Genomic DNA, 13,011 nt, shown 5'->3' with positions numbered 1-13,011 from the left:
AGAGAAAAACTGTAATTTATCGAAATTATTATAAATGTACACTGCGGTCCCGTAATTCACAGATTTGATTTAATTCTCTTCAAAAATGAACAAGAACATATATTTAAATATTATAAATTTGATAACTTTGGTATAATGAATAAATAGTCCCTTGATAGTATCGACAAACCGACAAAACGATATTTACCACCAAACTGTTAATAACATTTAGCTACATGTTAAACCTGTACCGCTGTTAATATTGTAAACAAAAATCTAACCTAGCGGAAATATTACTTAATTAGAATTATTCACACATAATCATGTCCAGCAACATTGCACGCAACAGCTACAAGCTTTTTGTTGGAAATCTGCCATGGACAATCAGCAGCAAGGAGCTAAAATCATATTTCTCACGGTTCGGCCATGTGGCCAATGCCGAAGTGGTCTTCGATAAGCAATTGGGACTGTCGAAATACTATGGTTTTGTGATCTTTAGCCAGCGTGATGCCTTTAATAGCGCCAGCAATCAAAACACACATTTTCTGGAAGGTCGCGTACTCAATGTGCAACGGGCAACTGCAACCCAATAAAATGCTTACATATATGTATATACACACAATTTTATTCTGTATTAGGTTATTTCGATGGTAAATATTGCTTGTAGTTGGAGCCCGTGGCAGCCCGGACATTGGAGAATCCTCGTTCCTTAAGTTGTGAGGAGAGCTGTTCTTTAATGCGATCGACAACGTCGGGTCCTTCATAGGCTAGCGCAGTATAAATCTGCACAAAGGAAGCACCGGCTTCGATTTTCTCAAAGGCATCCTGACCAGAGGAGACGCCACCAACGCCAATGATGGGAATGCTGCCCTTGGTCAGTTCGTACATTTGGGCAATCAGCATGGTGGAGCGTGCCCGCAATGGTTCACCACTTAAGCCGCCCATTTCATTGACAAACTTTATGTCAGTGATATTGTCACGAGCCACAGTCGTGTTTGATACAATCAAACCATCCACACGGCAATTCTTTTTATTAATGACCGCCACGATGTCCTTCATATCATCGAAATCCAGATCTGGCGATAGCTTTAAAAGAATTGGGACTTTCTCGTTGTGCTTAAGCTCAGCACGTGCATGATTGACTGCCTCGAGCAGTTCTGTCAACTTGGATTTGCTCTGCAAATCTCGCAGTCCATGAGTATTAGGACTGCTCACATTGACAACCAGATAGTCAGCCATGGGACCAAATGTTTTGATTCCCGATACATAATCGTTAACCGGTGTTTGTGTGTCCCGATTGCGTCCCAAGTTGACGCCGACAACAGCATTGAAGTCCTCTCTTTCACGTAATTTGCGTAGTCGATCAGCCACCACATCGTGACCATCACTATTAAAGCCATAACGATTAATAATGGCACGATCGTTGATCAGGCGAAATACACGCGGCTTGTCGTTGCCTTCTTGAGCCAAAGGCGTAACGCTACCAATTTCAATGAAGCCGAATCCCAAGTCTTTCAATCCGCAAATGGCTTCCGCGTTTTTATCGAAACCAGCTGCGATGCCAATTGGATTGCTGATGAGACGCCCGAAAAATGAGTTATGCAAATTCATATCATCCATGTAGCTTGACGTTGGACAAAGGCGATATTTACAAGCCAACACAGCCAAATTGTGGCTGGTCTCAGCCGGCAGTAGACGCACTACGGGCATAACAAAAGAGCGGAATAGATGATCCTGATTGTGATAAACGGTGATACCCAAGCATAGCGCCGCAGCGCCCGTTGTTACGATGCCCAGGGAACGTAAGCGATTCTGGAAAATCAAGGCTGTGCTAAAAATAATTCGAATTTCATTTAAAATTTAAGAACTCACAAATTTTCGCGTGCTTTGCAACATTGTCCTCAGAAGCGAATTGAACTGGTTCATAGCTTAAAGGGTGATTCAAAATTAGTGGTACCACTAGTTTAAAAATTTTGTTTTCTTTTATTGAATTTAGGTTTTGCCTAATGCATACTTAGCACGTTATATCTAGCAGCGAATTCTATTTAAATTATTTTCTATTGTTTTATTTAACGTCGACTATTGCAATGAACGAAATTTAGCATTCACTTAAAAAGGAAAAATAAAATTGATTCATGATAAGAAACAAAAAATAATCATATATGTATTTAAAATGAGAAGTAAAAACATCAATTCACTCAATTTTGATGTCAGAAGCTAGTTCCAGTTCAACTCACGAACTGACCTGCGATGAACCAGCTCCAGTGATGAGTCAGTGTTTTGTTGTTGCATTTTGGCAGCATAAATAACAACAGTTTGCACATCGAGGAAACAGTTACGATATTTGCAATGAAAGGTGGCACATTTCGCAACACGCAGTGGGATCCCACGCTCTTGACGTCACAGATTCTGTCAATGCAATTCTGCGTCTATTTCTCCCTTGGTCTGCTAGTCTTCGTGGCCAATAAGTTGGCTGGCGACAATTATACACTTGACCACATTTTTGAGTACCATGTGAGTAAATACTACCACAATACGCAATATACGTTGTACCTCGTACTCTCCTTCTACAGGAAATACATATATACGATCTGGGTGGTCGTTTGGTGATCTGCGCCTTTGTCGTAAACGCTTTTGTAGCATCGCTGGCCTTGTGGTGCATTGTACGCCGTGCCAAGCTCTGCCTCGACTTTAGGTATCATTTCTGCATACATACATATTAATTATCCACATACATATCTGATCCTTTCTAATTTTGCAGTTGCACGTTCCATTTGCTGCACCTGCTCATCTGCTGGTGGTACAATCGCTCGTTTCCAGCAAATGCCTCTTGGTGGCTGTTGAACGTTATCACAGCGACCATAATGTGCATTGGCGGTGAGTTCCTTTGCCTGCAAACCGAGATGAAGGAGATTCCGGTCGGGTATGCGGCGCTTAACCAAAAATCGGACGTTTGAGGGCTACCACGAAGCCTCACAAACATTTGAATGTGATGCTAGCAAAGCCACCAATTACTCTTAAACATACGAATGTGTAATTTATTTTTAATAATATATGTATAGTTAAGCATTCAATTTAATAGAATATATATCCGATGTAACTAGTGCAATATCTGATATATAAAAGGCGCACCACGCTTGAGTTTCAGCTGCTTCTCAACTGGCTCTGGAGGCATAAAGAACTCCAGCTGTGGCGCAGACTCCTCAATCTCACTGCCATTATTCCGCATTAATCCGAAGAGGTTCCAAAAATGCAGTTGACGCGGCACGAACTGTCCATAGGTGAACATCAAAAAAAAAACGTCAAGATCAACGAAATGATCAATAATAGCGACCAGCATTGGGTGCTTGGTGTCTTCAGCATGATGCTTGGGTATTAACTGAACCCACTGAGTTCATTGAAAAAGCATTTAGATCAGATGCGAGTACTACCAGCGAGTTCGCGTAAACAAAAAAAAGCAGCCAACCAACCACCTTTGTAAATAACAACAAATAACTTAAATTTGTCAAATTTGTTTTTTGTGCAAAAACATTGACTGAACAACAATCAACTTCTCCTCTTCGTGTCGTCTCACCACGATCATCAGAATGCAACAACCTAATCAGATGTTGCCTAATCTAATCTAATCAAATTAGAGACTCGACTGAAAGTTAGATGTCAGATTCTCAGTCCACGAGCTTTTGCTCAATTCACTCTACTAATTGGCGCACATCCTACATCTCAATTGGCGATTAGGTTAATTACGAAGATGGCTTAGCTCAAAAAGCTTTCGAATTTTGTATAAAAGTTCAACTACCACATAGGAAAATTCCATAGATCAAAAATATCCCACATATGGACATAACGATCATATGAGAACAGACTTTCTAGTGGAATTTCACAGCGGTTCATAGGTCCTGCTGTTTCTAAAGATAATACTATAAGTTGTCTCTATTTTTTTGTGTTGAATAAAAATCAATTTATATCCATTTGCTAAATTATTCGATTTATTTTTAGCAAACTTGTTTTTTTTATGTTTTGTTTAATGATTTCTCTTGTGTTTGTTTTGTGTGTGGTTTAAATTATAGTACATAATTATATATAGATTTATATACCATTAATTTTAATATATAACTTTACTAGTTACGCTTTTCTTTAAAATCATTGATTAATCAATTCAAATTGAAGTACATGCTCAATTGTATCGCTTATCGATTTAATAATTCTGTGCATCGATTTCAATAGTTGAAAGAGATAATTATCGAGATGGACAAAAATTCATAAATTGCCTTTACTTAATATATTCTCTTCTCGCTCGCCTTCTTATGGGTTTCACTCTTAGCTTTAGCATATTTGTAGTTTGTTGTTGGGGAGCCAGTTTTGTGGTTGTTTGTGGTATTCGCATCATGATTTATAAACTACTATTTAATATTTGCAGCAATTTAAAGTTGTCGTTTGTTCATATATGCATACATTGTATATATGGTAATTTTAAACAATTTTTATTATTACTTGTAATGCGTTTGCTATTGTAAATGGGTACGTGAGTGTGAGTGTGTAATGTGCTTGTGTATGTGTTGAGTTTATATAGTATTTGTGGTTGCGCTGCACACAGACAGTTTCTCTTTCACATTTGCTGCCCCTGTAGTATATATATAATCGACATATATATATATAGATACATATAATATGCAAATATAATAAAGTTGTTATCGGTTCAAAATGTTCGGTTTCTGCTTCTGTTTCGGCTTTGTTTCCTTTTTTTTCTCGTTAATCTATTTCATTTCTGTTCCTTCTTCTGTGCTTTTGTAGTTTAATTTTGTTGTTTGTGGTTGTTGTTATTAGTTAATAGTGACGATAGTCGAAATGGTGTTGACGATGCTGTTGCTGCTTGCCTTGTTGGCTGGCTGGCCTTGCTCATTGACCCCACCAATCGGGCCCGTTGTTTGAGTGCGATCCACCGCCGCCACCCCCGCCATAGGAGCCACCGTAGGATCCGCCACCATAAGCACCACCGCCAGAGCTTCCTCCTATGATTGATAATTGAATTTAGTATAATGTCAGCGATAGTTTCAGCAATCACGCAGTAATCACTCACCAAACTTACCATACGAATTGCCATTGCTGCGATAGTTGCCGCCACCGCCGGCGCCGCTGTTGCGACCACCGCCGCCTCCACCACCTCCGCCGCCACTTCGTCCGCCGCTGCCGCCGCCAGAAGTTGTACGGTAATCGCGGGAGCCAAAGCCGCCGCCATAGCGTGCGCCAGCGCCACCTCCACGACGCTTGGCACCACCATGTCCGCGGTCCGAGCTAAGCATCTCTTCGAGAAAGCCGGGTATCTCCTGCTTGGTCTCGATGAGCAGCTCTAGCAAATCGGAACAAATGTTGCGATTTTTCTCATTGAAGAACGATGTGGCGACACCGAGATTACCCATACGACCAGTACGACCAATGCGATGCACATATTCCTCCACATCGGTGGGCAGATCAAAGTTAATCACATGCGTCACATGCGGAATGTCCAGTCCACGGGCTGCCACCGCAGTAGCAACCAAAATGGGACAATCTCCCGATCGGAAGCAACGCAATGCCTCCTCGCGCTCCTTCTGGGTGCGATCACCGTGAATGCTGGTTACCGGATGATTGCACTGATAGAGGAACTCCTCGAGGGAGTCGGCTCCCTTCTTTGTCTCGACAAAAATAAGCGTTAGATTGTCCTTGGAGTACTCGGGTCCATCTCGTATCGAGGAGAGCAAGTCGAGCAAATAGGAGCGCTTGTCCTGATCATAGACCCACAAAATAGTCTGCGTAATGTTCTCGGACGTGGAACCAACGCGTCCCACGGCCAAGAATATGTAATTGTTGAGAAAATCACTGGCCAACTCCTGGATCTGTTTTGGGAATGTCGCCGAGAACATCAAGGTCTGTCGTTGACCTGTTGGTGGCATGTTCAGCTGCTCGACAATGCGACGAATTTGTGGCTCAAAGCCCATGTCCAACATACGATCGGCCTCGTCCAAGACAAGGAAACGTATATTTTCCAAACCGACCTTGCCGCGCGTGATCATGTCTTCCAAGCGACCCGGCGTTGCCACAATCAAATGGCATCCGCGATCTAATTCGCGCATCTGTTCGCTGGTGTTGTTACCACCATATAGGACAGCGGGACGCATGCGCGAGCGATAGGCGAACTTTTTGGCCTCCTCGAAGATCTGAGTGGCCAGCTCGCGGGTTGGTGCCAGCACCAGGCCCAGCGGATACTGTTTGCGCCGACTGTATTGGCGATTGCTCTGCGGCGGCGCCGACAGTCCATGCTCATACATCTGATTCAAAATGGGCACAAGGAATGCGGCCGTTTTGCCAGAACCGGTCTGGGCACAGGCCATTAGATCTCGGCCACTGATTATGATCGGTATGGCATATTTTTGCACAGGCGTCGGTTTGTCATAACGCGCCAGATTCACATTGTTGCGAATGATCTCCGTCAGCTGCACATCATCGAACGATGTGATGTGGGGTGGCACATTTTGACCCGTCGCCTCCACGGGTATATCCTCGTATTTGTCAAAATTGATACCCGTATTGCCGACCCCGAAGAGCTCTTGCTCCAAACGCTCGTCGCGTGCTCCCAGTTTTGTGTAGTCGACGTTGCCGCCTCCTCCGCCGCCCTCCTTCCAGCGATTGTTGTAGCCACCGCCGCCGCCGCCGCGGTTGTTGTAGCTTCTGTTGCCCCCACCTGCTCCTGGTCCGCCCTCAGAGGCGCCGCTATCGAATCCAATGGAGCGTTCCGGCTCTTGCCAGCGATCATTGCGTGGCTGCTGTGCATCCTCCTGCTGATCATTAAGTCCATTACCACCGGCACCACCGGCTCCCCCTCCGCCACCACCACCACGATAAGATGGCCCACGTCTATCTCCGAAATTGCGACCACCACCACGATTCCAGTCGCCGCCGCGGCGGTTATCGTATTCACCTAAAAATTAAAATCGAAAGCAACATTTCCAAATGAAAATCGACGCTCATCTATCTATTACTGATTGATTACACACCGTTATAGTTGTCCTCGTAGCGATTGCCGCCACCGCGTCTACCACCGCCGCCGCTGCCAAAACTTCCGTAGTCGCCGCTCTGGCGATTGTAGCCGCGATTACCGCCGCGATCGCCTCGACGATATTCTCCGCCGCCGCGTTGCTGCTGCTGGTCCCTGTTGTCGTTACCACGTGGGGGGTGCGGCACCTGAATCAAAGCCCTGGCCCTGATTGTCTACGTCCGCGTTGTTGTTGCCACCACCAGCTCGAAGATGCGGGGGCACATACACGCCACCAGTGACCAAATTAGTGGAAGTCTTGCTTGTTATGGGGCCGCTATAGTTAGCCGAGCCGCCATTCAAGTCCAGACCAGCAACCTGCAAAAACAATTAAAAACTATTAGTAAAATATCAACAAACAAATATGTAGATGTGTTACAAAAATTTGTAGACTACAATATTAAAACCATCAGCTGCTTCAGAACCGCACATTAACATTATATTAATACGACTATTCGGTTAACAGAAAATATCCCATTGTAATTAAACATCGTGAAATTTACCATTCTGTCTGCAGCTGTCTTGCAATTAGCTTCCGGCATATTTAAATATTCTTTTTATCATCCATGTACCCTAATTCTCAGATATAATTTATTATTATATATTATTATTTATGTTTTTTAGGTTTATACTCCGTCTCTCTTGATCCTGCCGGTTAAACGTGATATATATACCAAGACCTTTATTTTTGTTTTCGATTTACTCTGCTGATCAAGATAATTTGTTTATACTTTACGGGGCCTCCCCCTACAAGCAGGTATAAGAACAACCGCCAAGCTTTTATCTGACGTCACAAGTTCAATGAATTCTTAGATGTTACAATACAAGAAAGAGGTATAGAAATATCAAGTTGTTGGTAAAAGTCACACACACACGCATGTTTGTATAATCTTTTTAAGCTTAGAGCTCTTCAGCAAACCCGGTTGGCAACATGCTTTTTTTTAATTTGCGAGATGTTCTCTTACACTAACACACATACGATGGATACATTTGTATACGTATCAAGCGAAAATAAGCGCAACTAGTTTGAGAGGGTTTTTGGATTTTGACATCGGCCTAGCAACAACACAATACACCACCCACACACTGACACACAAAATATCATGCTTAGCGCAGTTTTCATCGAAAGGAAAAGAGAGACCGAGAGTAGAGCAGTAATAAAGCCGCAATAGAAGCTATGCAAAGTGTGGAACTTGTTTTTACAGCAGTGTCGTATAGGGTGTCACAGTATTGCTTTCGCGCATTAAAGGTGTACATATTGCAAAGATTACATTAATGTCTGGCAACGCTGTTTACAATACTCAGCTTCCACATGTGCGTGAGGAGCAACCGAAGACAAAGAGAACGCCGCCACTGGCTCTCTCGCTTTCGCACACACACACATAAATGCACTGGTTTAGAATTGCGGCTACTCGCACACACACTTCCTCTCTATCGTTCACACACACACACACACACACAGCAATGAACATGTCAATTTGGAGGCAAGCTAAAAGTTTTACAAAAGAAATAACACAATTGAAAATAACAGAGGGGAAACATCCACACACACACAAACGATCAATTCGTATACGTATATGAGTCACCGTTCGTTGCAGAATGTAAAAACGTAGTGCGCTCCACGGTCAGACATTTTGTATGTTATGAAATCAATAAATTTTTTGTAGACCCCCGACACAACGAATATTGTTCAATAAGCAACCGAAGGGAAGAGACGGGTATGTCATGAGAGTGTATCACGACCGTCACTTTTACACACACGCCATCTCTTATACTCATGCATATTACTTCCCCATTACGTTCCCACTGTTTTGCACCATACACCGTTACGAACAAACAACAACCACACATAAAAGTACTATCATCATTTGTACTTACTTGCTGCTCTAGACCTGTGCCATTTTGGTTAATAGCATTACTCATATTATCCTCCAATCACTTGCTTGTTTTTTCTTGCTTTCCGTTTAGGAAAATTTTGCAATTGTTCTGATTTTGCGCACACTTGCAATTTCCAAAAAATTAATGTATGTAATTGTTTTTCTTTTGTGTTGCACTTCGTGTCTATACGTTTTTCCTTAGTTTTTTTTCCGACAACTTCTTACGTTCCACAAGCTACTACGTTCTTATGTGGAGTGAGGTTGTACTTTTCACAATTATGTAGTTCGTTGCGATTAATAAGAATTAAACGGTTATATTTACTAGGCCTACTTGTGCCCACCGACACAATTACAAGCTGTAATTGAGCTTGTGCTTAAAATTTAGGGTTTTTATACGCTTTCGCGTTTTTTTAACTTTCAGACGCGTGTCTATCCACACCAACGGCGAAAACGAGCCACACGGGAAAAAATGGTGGAGAGGAGCGTGACCGGGAGATGATTTCAACAAAATGCGCTCAATATATACCAGAAATATACTTTCTAGCCAAAAATGGCCACACTAAAATTGCTTTCGTTATCACAATAACAGGGTTGCGTTGGAAGAGTTCAGTTGGGTTGAAAAGTTGCCAGACAGCTTGTGCAACCGCCAAACTTTAAAATCTATATTCGTAATGTCATCGAAAAACTATCTGCAGAAGATCGTTTTTGAGATACATATGGTATGTACTAAATCGTTTTTGAAAACCTTGAACAGCTTGAAACACTAGCTGGATCTTTCGCTATGCGGGGCTGATGTTTGTTTGAGAAATGCTTGCTTTGCAGTTGAAATTTTGTATGAATAATGCCAAAACTTGATGTGTAATGTTCGTGATACGTTTGAATTATTTTTTGATGAATATCTTTAAAACTGAAGCAAAACTCATAGGTTAATGCAGGGGAATTTACAACTTTTATTTACGCACAAACTGTATACATATGTATGTGGTGTATATATATATGCTTCTATAGTTTCAATATATGTATATATAGAATAAATGCTTTTGGTATTGGCTGCTTTAGCTTTAGCTAGAGATTAAGAATAAGGGAATGCGTGTGTGTCTTGGAATAAATTAATGCCGTATAGTATGCTAGCCCTTAAGCAGACATCTTGTATAGAATTCACGATCAATCGCATCGCTGGGTATGTACGAGCTCCACTTGAAGATTAATGCCAGCGTCTCGGTGGCTGTCAAATGATCCAGGGCAATGTTGAGGAAACAGTTCCAAGTGTAGAAGAAGTGTCGGGTTAGCTGCTCCTGCTCCACACTGGTAACACATTCGCAGTTCACACAAACCAAGCGCCCACGTTGTAATTCCACAAACTGCTCAAATAAACGAGCCCATGCCGAGATGTTCAACTGTCGTCCGATATCCTGGAGCAATTCGACGGCACCATAGTTAAATACAATGGGCAGCACTTTATCCAGATTGTGCTCGGCCAGATAAAACTTGGCTAGGACGTCGAGCAACGCTGGCACCGCGTGTAGGACATCGAAGCACTTTAGCTGCTCATTGCGGGACCAAAAGTATCGCAATAAAACAGCACCAAGCTCATGATATTGACAGGCATTATCGAAGCGAAGTGGGAAATTGCAATGACTGCAGCGAAAGATCTCGATGCCGGCATTTAAGAGTACGAATCCATTTGCAATATAGTCACGCGTCGCATCGTCCATCTCCCAGATGAGCTCGGGATTCAAGTAGTTGAAGTACATCTCATAACAATTGCGTTGTGCCTGCTCCAAGCTGTCGCCATGGTCCACCATCAATTGGACCAGTTTAGTCAGCAATTGGATCAGCTCGTTGGCCGTATACTCATCGAAGACGCTGCGATAACGCTCTACGCAATGCGTTCGACTGAATTTAGCGCTCTTGTGGATCAAATACAGATTGTATATGGTTTTCTCTTCGGGACTGATGTGAGTTGTTGCTGTTGTCGACGCTGCCAAACGCTTGGCGGAAGCTAATTTGCTCCTGCGGCAAACAATTTCCTCGTCGTCCTCGTCGGCATTGTCCTGCGACTCGTAGCGGGCTTTAATATCCTTGAAGGGTAGCGAGCGCTCACTATCCGGTATCAGCTCGCGGACCAGCTGTTGCTGCTGCTCCTCGGCAAATATATTGAACTTGTACTTGATGATGTTCTTGCCAAACTTTCCAGTTACTGTCAGCAGTGCATCCTTTAAGTGTCCCGCCTTGGGCGGCTGCTTGAGGTTATCGCAAAATGCATTCTCCAATACATAAACCCCTTTGGGCGGTGCTGCAGCAAATGGCATCGTTATGGCTTGAGTCTGGCTGCCATTTCCATTACCAACTGTCACTGCTGTGCTTAGACTGAGAGACTGGCTGCGCTCGGTTGTCGCAGAGCTGCCGCCAGAGCTTTGGGTGTCCAGTGCGTTGCCCGTGCACTGGGCAATGGCATCGAAGATGACGGATATATCGTTAAGCAGCTCGTACTGCTGTCTCTCAATGAGCATCTGCTTCAGTTGATTGAGCAGCTTCAGATCGTAGTTCTCGCGCGCCTTGTCCGCAAAGTATTTGACATGTTGGCGCAACAGACGTGCGCATTCCGGCAGCCTTGATTGCTGCATCAGCAAAATGGCGTGTCCCTGCAGGGTCTGAAGCTGCACGCTGTACAATGAGCCTGTTTGGGTGAACACAAAAATCTCGGCGCCTGTAACGCGACAGTCAACAATGCGTTCGAACTGATTGCACCAGAGCACGACCGTGGAATTGCGTACATCAAACACATAGAGTCCCAGTTCGGTGAAGGCCAAGAGGAAGTCCTGACTGAAGCGCTGTAGCTTAGCGAACTGCAGCTGCTGCGGCTGATAGTCGAGCAATTCATCGTTTGTCTCTAGACCATCAATATCGTTATTGTCGTCGATGGCATCGTTTTCGCTGGGCTTTAAGATCTTGGCGGGCGCCATGGCGAGTGCGCTCTTAAACTGATGCGTTTGGATGACCTCGCCCTCGAAGTCCACTTCCCAGATGCGAGTGCCGGGACGGGCGCAGTAGATGCGAGATGGCTGCAATGCTTCCTGTGGCGACATAAAAAAACATGCACCAAAGGCGCCATCCCTCGGACGGTTTCCAATCTGCCAGGCATAAATGGTAAGGTTTATACTTGAGTTGGAAATAATAATAGGCGACGAACCTGTTTGTACTCCTCGTACTCGGTGTTGCAGAGAATGCACTTGGTGCAGTTGGAAACCAAGAGCAGAGATTCAAAGTCATCGATTTGCACAATGGGCGAATCGAGATAGAGCAATGGATGCACTGACATGTTAAACAACAGGCTGTGACCAATGAACGACGACAGCAGCACCAAATTGACCTGACCCCGTGTGTCGCCATAGTAAAATTGCTTTTCATCCGGCGTCCAATGGATGCAACTCACTTGTACAGATTGATCGGTGCTCAGGTGTGTAACAATTACCTGTGGGGCAGCCTGGGCCGACAGGTTGACAGCATACACGCAGATCAGGGATCGTTGTGTGGCAAATGCAACATACTTATTGTTTGCCGATATGCTCAAGTGTGTAACTGGGCCATGTTTATTGGGGATTAGATGCATGAATTTGCCAGCACGATTGAAGAAGTATAGTGAGCCCGAGGTGGCACCAAATATGATGTAGTTGTCTGAGATGTCAAAGCAGGTGTACTGTAATCAAATATGAGAATCTAGAGTATTCGATTGCATTTGATTTCGTTACCTTGATCCGATTGCTGTGCCTCAGCGGTTGCGACAAATGTGGAGAAAAATCAATAAAATTCGAGAGACAGTAGGCGTCGGACATTTTGCTGCTGTTGTTTCTTCTTACTGACGCTTGAGTATTCACATGTTGGGCACGCTTCGCATGCTAATTATACAGTATGTTATTGTTTGTATATTATTTATGCATTTTTACCATTTGCAAAACAAAAAAAAAACAACTGAGGCTTCAACTTTTACAGATGTTAACTTGGCGTTGCCACAGCCTTTACAAATGCAAGTCTGGCAGCTCCTGCACTATGTTTACAAAACATTTTGCGACCTGGCAATACTGT

At 43.6% G+C, this 13,011-nt stretch overlaps 6 protein-coding genes across 6 annotated transcripts; 2 read left to right on the top strand and 4 right to left on the bottom strand.

Moving 5' to 3' along the window:
* The first annotated feature begins 187 nt into the window (after nucleotides 1-187).
* Nucleotides 188-611, top strand: LOC132787871 (SRA stem-loop-interacting RNA-binding protein, mitochondrial). The gene has a single exon (XM_060795209.1). It carries the CDS (start codon nucleotides 303-305, stop codon nucleotides 570-572), a length of 270 nt encoding a protein of 89 aa, XP_060651192.1. The 5' UTR covers nucleotides 188-302; the 3' UTR covers nucleotides 573-611.
* LOC132787868 (dihydroorotate dehydrogenase (quinone), mitochondrial) lies at nucleotides 585-2,135 on the bottom strand. The gene is made up of 2 exons (XM_060795206.1): nucleotides 1,852-2,135; nucleotides 585-1,791 (listed from the first exon to the last, which is right to left on the bottom strand). The coding sequence occupies exons 1-2, from the start codon at nucleotides 1,903-1,905 to the stop codon at nucleotides 619-621; spliced, it is 1,227 nt and encodes a 408-aa protein (XP_060651189.1). The 5' UTR covers nucleotides 1,906-2,135; the 3' UTR covers nucleotides 585-618.
* A 99-nt stretch (nucleotides 2,136-2,234) lies between these two features.
* On the top strand, nucleotides 2,235-3,095 carry LOC132787870 (protein SYS1 homolog). The gene is made up of 3 exons (XM_060795208.1): nucleotides 2,235-2,493; nucleotides 2,553-2,674; nucleotides 2,741-3,095. The coding sequence occupies exons 1-3, from the start codon at nucleotides 2,329-2,331 to the stop codon at nucleotides 2,934-2,936; spliced, it is 483 nt and encodes a 160-aa protein (XP_060651191.1). The 5' UTR covers nucleotides 2,235-2,328; the 3' UTR covers nucleotides 2,937-3,095.
* Nucleotides 2,550-4,278, bottom strand: LOC132787872 (uncharacterized). The gene is given in 2 exon segments (XM_060795210.1): nucleotides 2,550-3,277; nucleotides 3,280-4,278. Coding segments are annotated over 2 exon segments (261 nt in total). The 5' UTR covers nucleotides 3,343-4,278; the 3' UTR covers nucleotides 2,550-3,079.
* A 408-nt stretch (nucleotides 4,279-4,686) lies between these two features.
* Nucleotides 4,687-9,766, bottom strand: LOC132787862 (ATP-dependent RNA helicase bel). The gene is given in 5 exon segments (XM_060795199.1): nucleotides 4,687-4,988; nucleotides 5,066-6,934; nucleotides 7,011-7,179; nucleotides 7,181-7,366; nucleotides 8,927-9,766. Coding segments are annotated over 5 exon segments (2,382 nt in total). The 5' UTR covers nucleotides 8,972-9,766; the 3' UTR covers nucleotides 4,687-4,875.
* Nucleotides 9,767-9,857: 91 nt separating this feature from the next.
* LOC132787861 (BLOC-2 complex member HPS5 homolog) lies at nucleotides 9,858-12,926 on the bottom strand. The gene is made up of 3 exons (XM_060795198.1): nucleotides 12,678-12,926; nucleotides 12,119-12,625; nucleotides 9,858-12,059 (listed from the first exon to the last, which is right to left on the bottom strand). Exons 1-3 carry the CDS (start codon nucleotides 12,759-12,761, stop codon nucleotides 10,053-10,055), a joined length of 2,598 nt encoding a protein of 865 aa, XP_060651181.1. The 5' UTR covers nucleotides 12,762-12,926; the 3' UTR covers nucleotides 9,858-10,052.
* Between the last annotated feature and the right edge of the window lie 85 nt (nucleotides 12,927-13,011).

The sequence above is a fragment of the Drosophila nasuta genome, chromosome 2R (genome assembly GCF_023558535.2).
Source record: "Drosophila nasuta strain 15112-1781.00 chromosome 2R, ASM2355853v1, whole genome shotgun sequence".
NCBI classification, from domain to species: domain Eukaryota; kingdom Metazoa; phylum Arthropoda; class Insecta; order Diptera; family Drosophilidae; genus Drosophila; species Drosophila nasuta.
This window is presented reverse-complemented; position numbering and strand designations above follow the sequence as displayed.